Genomic DNA, 16,931 nt, shown 5'->3' on the forward strand with positions numbered 1-16,931 from the left:
ATCAGCCATGATCGCATTGAATGGCTCGAGGGGCCGAATGGCCTACTCCTGCTCCTATCTTCTATGTTTCTATGCCACTCTTGGTGATGAACATTGAAGTCCCCCACCCAGAGTACATTCTGTGCCCTTGGTACTCAGTGCTTCTTCCAAGTGGTGTTCAACACGGAGGAGTACTGATTCATCAGCTGAGGGAGGGCGGTAGGTGGTAATCAGCAGGAGGTTTCCTTGCCCATGCTTAACCTGAAGCCATGAGACTTCATGGGGTCCAGAGTCAATGTTGAGGACTCCCAGGGCCACTCCTTCCCAACTGTATACCACTGTGTCGCCACCCCTGGTGGGTCTGTCCTGCCGGTGGGACAGGACATACCCAGAGATGGTGGTGGAGGAGTTTGGGACATTGGCTGAAAGGTATGATTCTGTGAGTATGACGATGTCAGGCTGTTGTTTGGCTAGTCTGTGGGACAGCTCTCCCAATTTTGGCACAAGTCCCCAGATGTTGGTGAGGAGGACTTTGCAGGGTTGACTGGGCTGGGTGAGCGGTCCCGTGTCCGTAGCTGGTGCCGAGGTCGATGCCGGGTGGTCCGTCATGCTTCATTCTTATTATTTTGTTTCGTAGCGGTTAGTTACAACCGAGTGACTTGCTGGGCCATTTCAGAGGGCAGTTAAGAGTCAACCACATTGCTGGTCTGGAGTCACATAGGCCAGACCAGGTAAGGACAGCAGATTTCCTTCCCTAAAAAAAGGACATGAATGAACCAGATAGGTTTTTTACAACAATCCAATAGTTCCATGATCACCATTACTGATACTAGCATTTTTTATTCCAGATTTATTTTATTAAAAAAATTTAAATTCCCCAGCTGCCGTGGTGGGATTTGAACTCACGTCTCCGGATCATTAGTCCAGGCCTCTGGATTACTAGATGCACTGTAGCAACTCGCCAAAGCTCCTTCAACAGCACCTTCCAAACCCGCAACCTCTACCACTTAGAAGGACAAGGGCAGCAGACGCATGGGAACATCACCACCTACAAGTTCCCCTCCAAGCCACACACCATCCTGACTTGGACCTGTATCGCCGTTCCTTCACTGTCGCTGGGCCAAAATCCTGGAACTCCCTTCCTAACAGCATTGTGGGTGTACCTACACCATATGGACTGCAGCGGTTCAAGGCGGCGGCTCACCACCATCTTCTCAAGGGCAATTAGGGATGGGCACTAAATGCAGGCCTAGCCAGCGACACCCACATCCCATCAATGAATTTTTAAAAAACTAGCCCAGTGACATACCACTACACTACCGTTCCCGCTAGGTGGGATATTAACAGTAATGGGCAGTGAGCAGGAGGTTGGAATTAGACTAGGTGGGATATTGGCAGTAATGGGCAGTGAGCAGGAGGTTGGAATTAGACTAGGTGGGATATTGGCAGTAATGGGCAGTGAGCAGGAGGTTGGGATTAGACTAGGTGGGATATTAACAGTAACAGGCAGTGAGCAGGAGGTTGGAATTAGACTAGGTGGGATATTGGCAGTAATGGGCAGTGAGCAGGAGGTTGGGATTAGACTAGGTGGGATATTAACAGTAATGGGCAGTGAGCAGGAGGTTGGGATTAGACTAGGTGGGATATTAACAGTAACAGGCAGTGAGCAGGAGGTTGGGATACTTTGGTACGTATCTGCAGATTGGCCTCCTGTTATAGACTCTGCCTGATTACCATTTCTATCTAGTTCGATTCGATTAAAGGCAAGTGTGTGTGAATATTATGGGCTCCTTGCTGGCAATGTCCTGATGTGTTCTCAGGGTGAGTGGCGTTGCACAATGGGAGCTGCTGCCGGCTGTGCACCTCCTCAGTTATATTTGACTCCTGATGATTCATGGGGAAGAGGGAAAAACCCTGTAGAGCGACGATGGGCAGAATGACCTGGTTTTTCCGTTAGCTTCGCTATTTGGGTTTTACAGTTTCATCATTTTAACATTTTCGGCCTTTTTTTTTTTTACTTGAAATTCATTCATTTAAGCCGCAGATTTTTTTAATCTTTCCTGAGGTAAATTGCAGCTGAGTCAGCTCGTGACCTTCACCTGAACACCTGTGTATTTTTTCTGGTTTCTCCTTTTCAGAGTCCCACTAAAATGATCGCTTCCCTTTGTTTTCAGTCCACAAAGGGTTATATCCAAACTGTTACCCTGTCCTTTCTCTGCAGTGTTACTGACCAATCCGCTGGCTTTGTTCCAGTTTTCTGTTGTTGTTTCAGATTTCCAGTTTCTTCTCTATTTCCTATTTGCTTTGTTTCAGCCCCTGCCTCCGCTCACCTGCTGCTGAAACCCTCATCCATGCCTGTGTTACCTCTAGACCCCTGGCTGATCTCCCACCTTGCACCCTCCGTAGACTTGAGCTCTTCCACATCTCTGCTGCCTGTATCGTAACTCACACCCAGTCCATCACCCCTGTGCTCACTGACCTGCACTAGCTCCTGGTCCAGCAACACCTCACCGGCAAAATATCACAGAAACTGGATTTGTGCTGAACGTAACTTGCACCTGAAATTCCGCAATCTTTGGCACTGACTTGGCCGATTTCGGATGAATTGAGCTGGAAATTTAAGAGAAACTCCAGGCCATAAAATGTAGTCTAAGTGGGGAATGCATTCCATAAGGCTTTCTAGATCACTTTGTTTATAGTCCATCCTGGTTTTCAAACCCCTTGATGGTTTCACCCCTCTCCATCTCTCTAACCTCCGCCAGCACCACAACCCTCCGAGATCTCGGCACTCCTCCAATTCTGGCCTTTTCCACATCCCCAATTTTCACTGCTCCACCATTGGTGGCCGTGCCTTCAGCTGCCAAGAACCCAAGTTCTATAATTCCCTTCCTAAATCTCTCCGCCTCTATCTCGCTCTCGCCCTTTAAGACGCTCCTTAAAACCTACCTCTTTAAGCAAGGTTTTGGTCAACTGTCCTAATATCTCCCTATGTGGCTCGGTGTCAAATGTTATTAGCTAACGCTCCTGTGAAGCCCCTTGGGATGTTTGACTATGTTAAAGACGCTGTATAAATACAAGCTGCTGCTGTTTCTTTTCAGTAACATTCTATGAGACCAAGATCTGATATCCTGTCAGTTCCGTGATACTGAAATATTTCAGACGCTGTGTCCTCCCACTTACCCGATGTTCTTGTCCACTGAAGTGCCTCTCGTATGTTAACAGTGAGCTGACTCCGTCCACCCCTCCTTCAACCGCCTGCTCTAGTCTGTCCCAGTAGAATTTGGTCAACTGGAACAGCTGGTAATCGGCACACTTTGTTAGGAGCTCAGTGATTGTAGAGTTTGGATCTGGCACAAGAAAATGGAGAATACTAAACACACAAGCAATTTTCTATCCAGGCGGCTACATTTCCGCCTGTGAGCCACATTATCAAACCTCTTCTAAAAGATCAAAATACATCGCAAGTGATACACTAATTCTATTTATATAGTCTTGGAAAAAAACGATCAAATTTGTCCAAAGATGTGCGGGTTAGGTTGATTGGCTATGATAAATTGACCCTTAGTGTTAGGGGGATTAAATACGTGGGGTTACGCGGATAGGGTGGGATATGTGTTGGTGTAGGGGTTACGGGGATCGGGTGGGATATGTGTCAGTGCAGGCTCGATGGGCCGAAATGGCCTCTATCTGCACTGTGTGATTCTGTGAAATTTGTCGACCACAACTTGCCTTCACCGAATCTGATCTGTTCCAAACTTTCCTGACCACCCCTTGTATCTCTCAATGTTCACTAATTTAACCTTGAATTGGAGACTCGGCGAGCTTCCCCACAAGTGACGTGACCAATTCGCCCCAGTTACCCGGTTCATCAGTCTGTCTCTCTCAAACAGATATTACTTATTGTAATTGAAAAATCAGGCAACGGCAGACTTGCCAGTATTTATGTATTATGTAAACACTATTGTGGGTTTTTAGTTGGCATCTTAATTCTTTTAGTAAATTGTCAACGCGTATTAAAAAAAAATTTCAAAAACGAATATCTATCTTTCTATCTTGTGTTATTGGTTCCGACCATGAATATTGTCTGCTTTCCTTCGCTGAGATGGATCTACCCGTTCCAGGATGTTCCCCACTCTGACACCAGGGAGGCAACTTACCATTACAGGCAGCACGGTGGCATAGTGGTTAGCACTGTTGCCTCACAGCGCCAGGGACCCGGGTTCAAATCCGGCCTCGGGTGACTGTCTGTGTGGAGTTTGCACATTCTCCCCGTGTTCCCGTGGGTTTCCTCCAGGTGCTCCGGTTTCCTCCCACAGTCCAAAGATGTGCGGGTTAGGTTGATTGGCCATGATAAAAAAAAAAAAAATTGGCCCTTAGTGTTAGGGGGGATTAAATATGTGGGGTTAGGGCTTGGGTGGGATGGCTGTCGGTGTAGGGACCGGGTGCTAGGGTTTGGATGATCAGCCATGATCTCGTTGAATGGCGGAGCAGGCTCGAAGGGCCGAATGGCCTACTCCTGCTCCTATCTTCTATGTTTCTATGAGGGACCTGCTCAGGGCTGCAGAAGAGTCTGTCAATTCCCGACTATCGAATCTCCCACCACTGTTGCTCACCTACTCTTGTGCCCCACCTGCCTCACTGGGGGTAGCTTCGTGCTCATTGGTGCCACACTACTGCTTGGGAAGACCCTCCACTGAATCACTCTATCCTCATTACAATTCCCAACACCAGGTACCTACTGGATGGTTCCAGGACTCTGGTCACTACCTGTAACTGCGGTGCTTTCTAGATGGTCACCCACTCCCCTCTCTGCAGTGCCTGTGCTGTTCCCTCTCCCTGTTTGAGTGCCGGGTTCTTGCTTGACATCGGAATTCTGTCAGGATAGAATTCAAATTTTAAACAAAAATGAGAACCTACCTGCACCCATTCTCATTTTCCTTGAAGATCTTGGATCTTCTGTCGGGTTTGGAACTTCAGCCATACTGGTGACAGGCAGTCCGAGATTCTGATGTGCTGTAATTGATGTAATAGTTATAGGGTTAGACAGAAATATGGAAATGGTTGGAGTAATGTTCCCTTGTTAAATGAGCTATGTGGTCCCTCCTTCCCCCATTAGTTAGCTGTGGGAACGAGCTTCCCCTCCCCCCACCCACCACCAAAACCAGCCTTATTCCCGAGATAGAGAATATTCAACACGGCAATATCGAGAATTGACAAATGAAATGGTCCTTAATTCAGATTTACACACTACCACAATTTTACTATTTTTATTGGCTATTTTTCATTTGCTGAGTTTTGATATTAAAATCACAGTACTTTATGAGTATAATATCCATCCACATTCATAATATATAGCTCTGGTCTCTATGGACAATGACAGTGTCCATATGTTCATGGAGATTTGACCAGTTTGGTGCTTTTATTTGAATATATTGATCATGTCACTCATGGTCAAGCATGGGTGAAAAAGGAGAGCCAGCACGGATTTAAGGGAAAATCGCGGTTGACGAACTTGATTTGAGTTTTTTGATGAAAGAACAGACAGGCTGAATGACGGCAGTGCAGTTGATGCTGTGTATATGGACTTTCAAAAAGGAGTTTGATAAAGTGCAACATATTAAGGCTTGTTAGCAAAATTGAAGCTCCTGTGATAAAAGGGACAGCAGCAGCACAGATACAAAATTGGCAAAGGGATAGAAAGCAGAGTGGTTGTGAATGGTTGCTTTTCGACCTGGAGGGATATATACAGTGGAGTTCCCCAGGGTTCAGTACTAGGACCACTGCTGTTTTTGATGTACATTAATGACTTGAACTTGGGTGTACCAGGCACAATTTTGAAAACATGGAAGTGGAGTAAATAGACTTGAAGAGGACATAGAAAGATTGGTGGAATGGGCAGACACATGGCAGATGAAAGTGCGAGGTGATACATTTAGGTGGGGTGGGAAGAATGAGAGACAATACAAGCTAAATGGTACAATTTTAAAAGGAGTGCATGAACAGAGAGACCTGGGGGTGTCTGTGCACAAGTCTCTGAAGGCAGCAGGACAGGTTCCCAAAGCAGTTAATAAAGCAAATGGGCTTTATAAACAGAGGCACAGAGTACAAAAGCCAGGAAGTTATGCTAAACCTATCGAAAACACTGGTTCGGCCCCAGCTGGAGTATTGTGTCCAATCCTGGGCACCACACTTTAGGAAGGATGTGAAGACTTGAGAGGATACTAGAGTGGTTCCAGGGATGAGGGATTGCAGTTATGTGGATAGACTGGGGAAGCTGGGGCCGTTCTCCTTAGAGCAGAGAAGACTAAGAGGAGATTTGATAGAGGCGTTTTAAATCATGAAGGGTTGATAGATAGATTAAATAAAGAGAAACAGTTTCCCCAATAAACTGCACGTTTTGCAACTACACATTTCAGGCTCCAGATCCACGTTGTTTCTACAAGCTGCCTAGAACTTGTAGCCAAAAAAAAATAGAATTATTCAAAAGGAAAAAGACTACAAATCTTTGGGTGTTGCCAGAAGATACGTGGCTTTCAAAAGGGAGTTGGATCAGTGCCTGAAGGAAAACATTTTGCAGGGCTACAGGGAAAGGGGGCGGGAGTGGGACTAGCTGAAGTCGAATGGCCTCCTTCTGCACTGTAACCATTCTATGATATAAATGGCTGTTTAGTTAAATAAGTTTCTCACTGAGTTTAACTACAGAAACCTTCTTTACTGATCAATGCAATACGATTTTGCAGTTCTCCAAACTTTCTTTTAAGATAAGAAACATAAAAACTGGGGCATTTGTTTTAAGATTTTAATTGGGAGTTTAGAAAGTAACATCTAGAGAACAGTTACAAATGAGACCATACATTTCAGCTTGAAATACTGATTGAAATGTCAATGTGTTAATAAAAACAGATACCAAGATTAAAGTTTAGTGGAAGAACATTTAAAACCTTTAATTATCATTTTACACAGAAACTGCAATAGTGCCCACTGATAAACTCGCAGGGTGGATTGTGATCAAAAATATTAAGTAATCGCCAAGATTTACTGAGCTACATGAATACAGCAGCGTACAGACAGAGGTACTTCATCGATTTATAAATCAACCATTTGTTTTGAATCAGCACTGGGACATTATCTCCCACAACTCACTCTCCCACCCCTAGAGAGAAGTGGCAGTGACCGTGGAGCTTGTTGTGAACCCAAGCTTTGTCCAGCAACACGTGGACGGTCCGCAGAAGGATTCTTGCTGATTTTTGTTATTTTGATGCAAACTGGACCTGCAAAAAGTAGCAACAGAAATTGCTGCCTGAATAATGCAATCTCTGCTCTCAGCAAGTGACGGCTGGAATCACCGGCTCATCCGTGAGGGAGCGGACTGACAAATCTCCACGTCACAGCCTCCAGGTCCCCCTCACTCACTTTCTGCGGCTGCAGATGTGACTCCAGGATGGTATGTTGCCTCCCTGGTGTCAGGGTCAAGGATGTCACTAAGCAGCTGCAGGACATTCTGAAGAGGGAAGGGTGATCAGCCAGAGGTCGTGGTCCATATCGGTACCAATGGCATAGGTAGAAAAAGGGATGAGGTCCTGCAGGCAGACTATAGGGAGCTAGGAGAGAGATTAATAAGCAGGACCTCAATGGTAGCAATCTCCAGATTCCTTCCAGTGCCACATGTGAGTGAGTACAGAAATAGGAGGATAGAGCAGATGAATGAGTGGCTGGAGAGATGGTGCAGGAGGGAGGGCTTTAGATTCCTGGAACACCAGGACCAGTTCTGAGGGAGGTGGGACCTGTACAAGCCGGACGGGTTGCACCTCAACAGAGCCGGGACCGATATCCTCACTGGGGGCCGGGGTGATTGCTAATGCTGTTAGGGAGGGTTTAAACTAGCATGGCAGGGGGGTGGAACCTGAGCATAGATTCAGAAGGGAGAGAAGCAAAGCTGGAAATGGAAGGCAGAAAATTAGTAAACGAGTTTGCTAGGCAGAGGAAACAAAGGCTAGAAAATAGACAACAAAAGGGGTTTGGCAGTGCTTAATAATAATGGTATATACTTCAATGTAAGGAGTCTAGTGAATAAGGCAGATGAGCTGAGGGCAGAGATAGACATGTGGAAATATGATATAACTATTACTGAAACATGGCTTAAAGGTCAGGAATGGCAGCTCAACATTCCTGTTAGAGTTTTCAGACAAGATAGAGAGGGGGGGAAAAGGGAGTGGTGTCACAATATTGGTTAAAGAAACTATTACAGCTGTGAGGAGGAATGATATGTTGGAGGGATCATCAAGTGAGGTGGTATGGGTTGAATTGAAGAACAAAAAAAGGGGCAATCACACTGCTGGGAGTGTACGATCGACCCCCGAACAGTCAGAGGGAGATAGAAGAGCAAATATGTAGGCACATTTCAGAGAAGTGCAAAAACTATAGGGCAGTAATAGTCGGGGATTTCAACTACCCCAATATTAACTGGGATAGAATCAATGTAAAAGGCATAGGGTAGAATTCTTAAAATGCAGTCAGAGCTTTTTTATCCAGTACGTAGCAAGCCCAACAAGAGAGGGGGTGGTTCTGGACTTAGTTTTCGGGAATGAAGCTGGGCAGGTGGAAGTGGTATCACTGGGAGAGCATGTTGGTGCTAGTGATCATAATTCTGTTAGATTTAGCGTAGTTATGGAAAACAACTTGTATTTATATAGCACCTTTAACGTAAAGCATCCCAAGGTGCTGCACAGGAGGGTTATAAGGCAAAAAATGTGTGAGACCCAGCCACATAAGGAGAAATTAGGGCAGGTGAAGAGGCAGGTTTTAAGAAGCGTCTTAAAGGAGGAAAGGGAGGTAGCGAGGCAGAGGGGTTTAGGCAGGGAATTCCAGAGCTTAGGGTCCAGGCAGCTGAAGGCTGGAGCGATTATAATCAGGGATGCTCAAGAGGGCAGAATTAGAGGAGCACAGATATCTCGGGGGTTGTGGGGCTGGAGGAGGTTACAGAGATAGGGAGGGGCGAGGCCATGGAGGGATTTGAAACAATGATGAGAATTTTGAAATCAAGGTGTTGCTTAACCGGGAGCCAATGTAGGTCAGCGAGCACAGGGGTGATGGGCGAACAGGACTTGGTGCGAGTTAGGACCTCAAATTTACATAGGGTAGAACGTGGGAGGCCAGCCAGGAGTGCGTTGGAATAGTCAAGTCTAGAGGTAACAAAGGAATGGGTGAGGGTTTCAGCAGCGGATGAGCTGAGGCAGGGGCAAAGACGGGTGGTGTTACAGAGGTGCAAATAGGCTGTCTTAGTTATGCCGTGGATATGTATCTTTGCATTCCAGAATGATTCTGGAATAGTGAGCAATTTTGGCAGACGAGAGCAGGGCCCAATAATGCTTGAAGTAGTGCAGGCAGATTTGGCAGTGAAAGGTTAAACCAGATGTCTGACAAGTCTGCGTCCCTTGGACTTAAGATGAGAGCCGTACCAGGGGGAACAGCCAGAGTGAGAGAGAATAATTGTTTGAATATGGGCTAGGGCATCAAAAATGTTGGCGAGGGTGTGGTTGAGCAGATCGGTAGCTGCAGAAATGTCCTGGTGAATGGAGGGCCAGAGGCCAGACAGTTGAGATCTTGTAAGTGCAGTTGTAAGCGAGTTGGGAGAGAATATTTCCCTGGGGCAGACACAGAAGGAAGTAGGGTTAGGGTTGGGGGTGGTGGGTGGAAGGGGGATGTGGGTGGAGAGCGATACGAAGAAGTGTCAGAGTCATACAGCACAGAAAGAGGCCCTTCGGCCCATCACGTCCGCGCCGGCCATCAGGCCCTGTCTAATCTAATCCCATTTTCCAGCACTTGGTCCGTAGCCTTGTATGCTATGGCATTTCGAGTGCTCATCCAAATGCTTCTTGAATGTTGTGAGGGTTCCTGCCTCTACCACCCTTTCAGGCAGTGAGTTCCAGATTCCAACCACCCTCTGGGTGAAAAAGTTCCTCCTCAAATCCCCTCTAAACCTCCTGCCCCTTACCTTGAATCTATGCCCCCTTGTTATTGACCCCTCTACTAAGGGGAAAAGGTTCCTTTCTATCCACCCTATCTATGCCCCTCATAATTTTGTATACCTCAATCAGGTCCCCCCTCAGCCTTCTCTGCTCCAAGGAAAACAACCCCAGCCTGTCCAGTCTTTCTTCATAGCTGAAGCGCTCCAGCCCAGGTAACATCCTGGTGAATCTCCTCTGCACCCTCTCCAAAGCAATCACATCCTTCCTATAGTGTGGCGACCAGAACTGCACACAGTACTCCAGCTGTGGCCTTACCAGCGTTTTGTACAGCTGTTCTTATATTCTATGCCTCGGCTAATGAAGGCAAGTATCCCATATGCCTTTTTAACCACCTTATCCACCTGTTCTGCTGCCTTCAGGGATCTATGTACATGCACACCAAGGTCCCTCTGATCCTCTGTCTTTCACAGAATCACAGAAACCCCACAGTGCAGATAGAGGCCATTTCGGCCCATCGAGCCTGCACCGACACATATCCCACCCGATCCCCGTAACCCCTACACCAACACCAACACATATCCCACCCACCCCACGTATTTAATCCCCCTAACACTAAGGGTCAATTTTTATCATAGCCAATCAACCTAACCCGCACATCTTTGGACTGTGGGAGGAAACCGGAGCACCCGGAGGAAACCCACACAAACACGGGGAGAACGTGCAAACTCCACACAGACAGTCACCCGAGGCCGGATTCGAACCCGGGTCCCCGGCGCTGTGAGGCAACAGTGCTAACCACTATGCCACCGTGCTCACCTAGGGTCTTGCCATTCTTTGTGTATTCCCTTGCCTTGTTAGTCCGTCCAAAATGCATCACCTCACACTTTTCAGGGTTAAATTCCATTTGCCACTGTTCCGCCCATCTGACCAACCCATCTCTATCGTCCTGTAGCCTGAGGCTTCCCTCCTGGCTATTTACCACCCCACCAATTTTCGTGTCATCTGCGAACTTACTGATCATACCCTTTACATTCACATCCAAATCATTAATGTAGACCACAAACAGCAAGGGACCCAGCACTGATCCCTGCGGTACCCCACTGGACACAGGCTTCCAGTCACAAAAACAACCTTCGACCATCACCCTCTGCCTTCTGCCACTAAGCCAGTTTTGGATCCAATGTGCCAAGGCACCCTGGATCCCATGGGCTCTTACCTTCCTGACCAGTCTCCTATGTGGGACTTTATCAAAAGCCTTACTGAAATCCATGTAAACCACATCCACTGCACTACCCTCATCCACACACCTAGTCACCCCCTCGAAAAATGCAATCAAATTGGTCAGACATGATCTTCCCTTGACAAAGCTATGCTGACTATCCCTGATTAATCCTTGCCTCTCCAAGTGGAGACTAATTCTGTCCCTCAGAATTTTTTCCAATAATTTCCCTACCACTAATGTTAGGCTCACTGGCCTGTAATTCCCTGGTTTATCCCTACTACCCTTCTTGAATAATGGTACTACGTTAGCTGTTCTCCAGTCCCCTGTGGCCAGAGAGGTTCTGAAAATTTGTGTCAGAGCCCCTGCAATCTCCTCCTTTGCCTCACATAGTAGCCTGGGATACATCTCGTCCGGGCCTGGGGATTTATCCACTTTTAAGCCTGCTAAAAACCACCAGTACCTCCTCCCGCTCGATGCTAATATGTTCAAGTATATCACAGTCCCCCTGCCCGATTTCTATGTCTACATCGTCCTTCTCCATAGTGAACACAGATGCAAAAAATTCATTTAAAACCCCACCTACATCTTCTGGCTCTACACACAACTTGCCACTTTGGTCCCTAATGGGCCCTACTCTTTCCCTAGTTATCCTCTTGCCCTTAATATACTTATAATAAAACACCTTAGGATTTTCCTTTATTTTGCTCGCCAGTGTTATTTCATGGCCAGAGGTCAGAGATGGCCTTATCTGCGACTGACATGATGGGAGTAGCGGGGCCACGAGAGATGGCAAGGTCGAGAGGGTGGCCATGATTATGGGTTGGGGAGTTTATGTGGAGGGAGAGATTAAGGGAGGATAGGAGGCTAGTGAACTCAGAGGAGAGCATGATGAATTGAGATGGAGGTTGAAATCACCGAGGATGAGAAGTCGTTCGTTGCAGAGGCCGAGGGAGGAAAGCAGTGAAGATATCTTGGTGATAACATTTTTATGGTACTTGGGTGGGTGGTAGAGAACAAGAATTTGAAATGAGATGTGAGAAGGGTGGAATAAGGTGAGATGCTCAGAAGAGAAAGTGCCGGAGGGGGACAGACCAAGGTGTGATTTGGTGATGAGAGCCACACCGCCACCACAACAGTCTGAGCGGGGCAAGTGGTGGAAGGTATAGCCAGGCGGGGAGGCTTCATTTAAGGGCACGGTGTCATCACCCCTCAAACAAGTTTCCGCCAGGGCCATGATATTGATGCAATCATTCACGATAAGCTCATGGATGGCAAGGGCCTTGTTCACAAGTAAACGGACATTCTGGAGGGAGATGCGGAGAGAGTCGGTATTGGCTGACCCACTGCCAGTGTCCACGGGGTCAGTGCTGGGAGGGGCGAGTTGGACAGGGAGGAGATTGGCAAGATTAGCCCCCAGCGGGTGCGCTGGGCGGGAAGGTCGGAGAGAGTAGGATGGGGCAGTTGGGGTTGATGCTGGTGAGGAGGCAGCAACGAGTGCCTCGATGGGCCCCTCGGAGGGTGCCAAGAGAGGCAGAGGGGGAAGCTGTGGGCTTATCGAAGAGGGAGTCAAGCCTGGGATGGCGGCAGGAGAGTGGGAAGGTTGAAGAGTAATAAAGGATTGGGGTAGGGATTTGGGAGGGCAGTGTATCCGAGAGGAGAGATGAAAGGAGGCACGACAACAGGAGAGGGAGGCAGAAAAGGAAAATTGGTGGGTGGGGTAGAAAAAAGTGGAAATAGAAGTGAAACGGTTCGGGCGGGTCCGGAGCGACAGCCAAAGAGAGCACACGAAAGGACAGGGAAAAGCTCAGGTTACATAGGCCTGGTTATGTAGTAATTAATGGGAGATATATTTCTTGGTAGCAGGGAATAGGTTGGAGACAATAGCAGGGAGACCAGGGCCAAAGTCAGAGGTCCCATGGAGGGACAAAGCCAGCGTAAGCAGGATGGGGCCGGTGCGGAGCATCAACGAAGCGCTGTCCAAATTCAGAGACAGGTGTAGCAGGCGAGTGAAGTCCAGAAGCTATTTGAAGGGTAGAGTTGGAGGATGGAGGTTGTTGCTGTAGGAATGAATCAGTAGCGATGCAGAAAGATGATGAAATTGACGTAAGTTGGAGGTCGCCGTAGGTCAAAAGCGGTGGAGAAAATGTAAAACCACAAACCAGCGACCAGCAAAGCTAAAAAGCCAGTAGAACGAGTGACCTGACAGCAGAGAGACAGCAGCTGCTAGTCAGAAGCCAACAAAGCTGAAAAACTAGTAGAACCAGCTCAGCAGAGAGACAGACACAGTTTAAAAAGGAAAAAAAAACAGAACAGGAGTAAAAGTTCTCAATTGGGGAAAGGGCAATTTTACTAAGCGGAGATGTGATTGAGCAAAAGTTTACTGGAAACAGCTACTTGAAGGTAAATCAGTGTCAGAGCAGTGGGAGGCATTCGAGGAGATAGTGAGGGTTCAGAGCAAATATGTTGCACAAAGTAAACAGGTGGGACTCCCAAATCTCGAGCCACCTGGATGTCAAGGTGTGCACAGAGGATGATAAGGCAAAAAAGGGAAGCTATTGTCAAATACCGAGAGCTCAATACTGCAGAACGCCTAGAAGTATAGAAAGTGCAGGGGTGAAATTAAAAAAGCAAAGAGAGGGCATGAAAAAATACTGGCAAGTAAAATCAAAAGATGTTTTATCAATACATAAAGAGCAAGCGGATAACTAAAGAAAGAGTAGAGCCTATTAGAGACCGTAAATGTAACCTGTGTGTGGAGGCGGAAGACGTGGGTATGGTTCTTAATGAATACTTTGTGTCTGTCTTCACAAAAGGAAGGGACGATGCAGGCATTGTAGTTAAGGAGGAGGAGTGTGAAATAAACATAGTGAGAGAGGAAGTATTAAGGGATTTAGCATCTTTGAAAGTAGATAAATCGCCAGGCCCGGATGAAATGTATCCCAGGCCGTTAAGAGAAGTAAGAGAGGAAATAGAGGCTCTGACCATCATTTTCCAATCCTCTCTGGCTACAGGTGTGGTGCCAGAGGACTGCCAACATTGTACCTTTGTTTAAAAAGGGATAGACCGAGTAATTACAGGCCGGTCAGCCTAACCTCGGTGTTTGGAAAATTATTGGAAAAAATTCTGAGGGACAGGATAAATCTTCATATAGAAAGACACGGATTAATCAGGGACAGTCAGCACAGATTTGTGAAGAGAAGGTTGTGTCTGACTAACTGGACTGTATGAGGTCACAAGGAGGGTTGATGAGGGCAGCACATTTAATGTAGTCTACATGGATTTTAGCAAGGCTTTTGACAAGGTCCCACATGGCAGACTGGTTAGAAAAGTAAAAGCCCTGGGATCCAAGGCAAAGTGGCAAGTTGGATCCAAAATTGGCTGTGGCAGGAAGCAAAGGGTAATCAAGGGTTATGGGGAACAGGCAGGAAAGTGGAGCTGAGGCCAAAACCGGATCAGCCATGATCTCATTGAATGGTGGAACAGGCTCGAGGGGCCGAATGGCCGACTCCTGCTCCTTTTCCTTACGGTCGATGGGTGATTTTGTGACTGGAAAGCTGTTTCCAGTGGGGCTCAGTACTGGGTCCCTTGCTTTTTGTGATATATATATCAATGTTTTAGACTTCAATGTAGGGGGCATGATTATAAGTTTGCAGATGATACAAAAATTGGCTGCTTCGTTGATAGTGAGGAAGGAAGCTGCAGACTGCAGAATGGTATCAATGGACAGGTCAGGTGGGCAGAACAGTGGCAAATGGAATTCAATCCGGAGAAGTGTGAGGTAATGCATTTGGGGAAGGCTAACAATGAAAGGGGATACACATTAAATGGTAGGACACTGAGTAGTGTAGAGGAACAAAGGGACCTTGGAGTGCATGTCCACAGATCCCTGAAGGTAGCAGGCCAGGTAGATAAGGTGGTTAAGAAGGCATACGGAATGCTGGCCTTTATTAGCCGTGGCATAGAATACAAGAGCAGGGGGGTTATGCTTCAACTGTATAAAACACTAGTTAGGCCTCAGCTAGAGTACTGCGTGCAGTTCTGGTCACCACATTACAGGAAAGATGTGATTGCGCTAGAGAGGGTACAGAGGAGATTTACAAGGATGTTGCTGGGAGTAGAGAATCTTAGCTATGAGGAAAGACTGGGTCTGTTTTCCTTGGAACAGAGGAGACTGAGGGGAGACTTTATTGAGGTGTATAAAATTATGAGGGGCCTAGATAAAGTGGATAGAAAGGACCTATTTCCCTTAGCAGAAGGGTCAAAAACCAGGGGACACAGATTTAAAGTAATTGGTGGAAGGTTTAGAGGCGATTTGAGGGGAAATTTCTTCACCCAGAGGGTTGTGGGGGTCTGGAACTCACTGTGTGAAAGGGTGGTAGAGGCAGGAACCCTAACCACATTTAAAAAGTACTTGGATGTGCCCTTGGGATGCTGTAACCTGCAGGGCTACGGACCAAGAGCTGGGAAGTGGGATTAGGCTGGATAGCTCTTTGTTGGCCGGCGAGGACACGATGGGCCGAAATGGCCTCCTTCTGTGCTGTAACTTTGATACTGAGTCTGGGCCCGGCTCCCGGTGAATGGGCACCGCCCCGGGCCCGGGTCGGGTCAGCGCGGCTCCCCCGGCCCCGGGTCGGGTCAGCGCGGCTCCCCCGGCCCCGGGTCGGGTCAGTGCGGCTCCCTCCTCCCCCGGACACTCACCCTCACCGGCAGCGTCTCCGGTTCATATCCAAGTTCCGCCCTCAGCGAGCGAGCGGCCAGCGCATGCGCATTGTGAGTGAGGCGCCATCTCTGCATATATTAGCGCACGTCATCCAGTCCGCCGCTTCCAATTGGCTCAGCAAGGGTGATGACAAACAGGCACCGCGGGGTCACGTGGCTGCAGACCGGAGCCCTGACACCAGGGGGCAGTGTGGGCCCCGAGATGGAAGGGTTGCACCTTAACAGTTCCGGGACCAATGTCTTCGTGGGGAGGTTAACTGGTACTGTGGGGGATGAGTTAAATTAATTTGACGGAGGGTGGGACAACAGGATGAAACACTTGAGAGGAGATATAAGGTGCACAGAGGATTGGGAGAGAAAGTAGAGTAAAGACTAGTTCAGAATTAGGAGTGAGTCTAGTACAAGAAACACAGAGTTAGCATGCAGGTACAGCAAGCAGTAAGGAAGGCAAATGGCATGTTTGCCTTTATTGCAAGGGGGTTGGAGTATAAGAGTAAGTACGTCTTACTACAATTGTACAGGGCTTTGGTGAGACCACACGTGGAGTTCTGTGCACAATTTTGGTCTCCTTATCTAAGGAAGGATATACTTGCCTTGGAGGCGGTGCAGCGAAGGTTCACTGGATTGATTCCTGGGATGAGAGGGCTGTCCTATGATGAGAGATTGTGTAGAATGGGCCGATACTCTCTGGAGTTTAGAAGAATGAGAGGTGATCTCATTGAAACATATAAGATTCTGAAGGGGATTCAGGGTAGATGCTGAGAGGCTGTTTCGCCTGGCTCGGGAGTCTAGAACTAGGGGTCACAGTCTCAGGATAAGTGGTCGGCCATTTAAGTCTGAGTGAGGAGGAATTTCTTCACTCAGAGGGTGGTGAATCTTTGTAATTCTCTGCCCCAAAGGGCTGTGGAGGCTCAGTCATTGAGCATATTCAAGGCTGAGATCGATAGATTTTTGGACTCATGGAGAATCAAGGGATATGGAGATCGGACGGGAAAGTGGAGTTGAGGTCGAAGATCAGCCATGATCTTACTGAATGGTGGAGC

At 47.5% G+C, this 16,931-nt stretch overlaps 1 protein-coding gene across 6 annotated transcripts in view; it reads right to left on the minus strand.

Annotated features, from left to right (window-relative positions):
• Window positions 1-15,953, minus strand: part of LOC147097527 (NACHT, LRR and PYD domains-containing protein 3-like) — an 816,941-nt gene extending 800,988 nt beyond the window's left edge. For 4 of the 6 annotated variants that reach the window (XM_085971447.1, XM_085971445.1, XM_085971448.1 and 1 more), the window contains exons 1-3: window positions 15,868-15,953; window positions 4,897-4,992; window positions 3,160-3,326 (exon numbers count right to left, since the gene is read on the minus strand). In XM_085971447.1, coding sequence (XP_085827573.1) covers window positions 3,160-3,326; window positions 4,897-4,960 — 231 coding nt within the window. In that variant the 5' untranslated portion in view covers window positions 4,961-4,992; window positions 15,868-15,953. Of the gene's footprint in view, window positions 1-3,159; window positions 3,327-4,896; window positions 4,993-15,867 lie in introns of those variants that run through there. The other 2 variants (XM_085971446.1, XM_085971449.1) reach the window with 2 other exon arrangements.
• Window positions 15,954-16,931: the final 978 nt, after the last annotated feature.

The sequence above is a fragment of the Somniosus microcephalus genome, chromosome 31 (genome assembly GCF_052327205.1).
Source record: "Somniosus microcephalus isolate GS21.2 chromosome 31, FLI_Smic_1.0, whole genome shotgun sequence".
Lineage (NCBI taxonomy): Eukaryota > Metazoa > Chordata > Chondrichthyes > Squaliformes > Somniosidae > Somniosus > Somniosus microcephalus.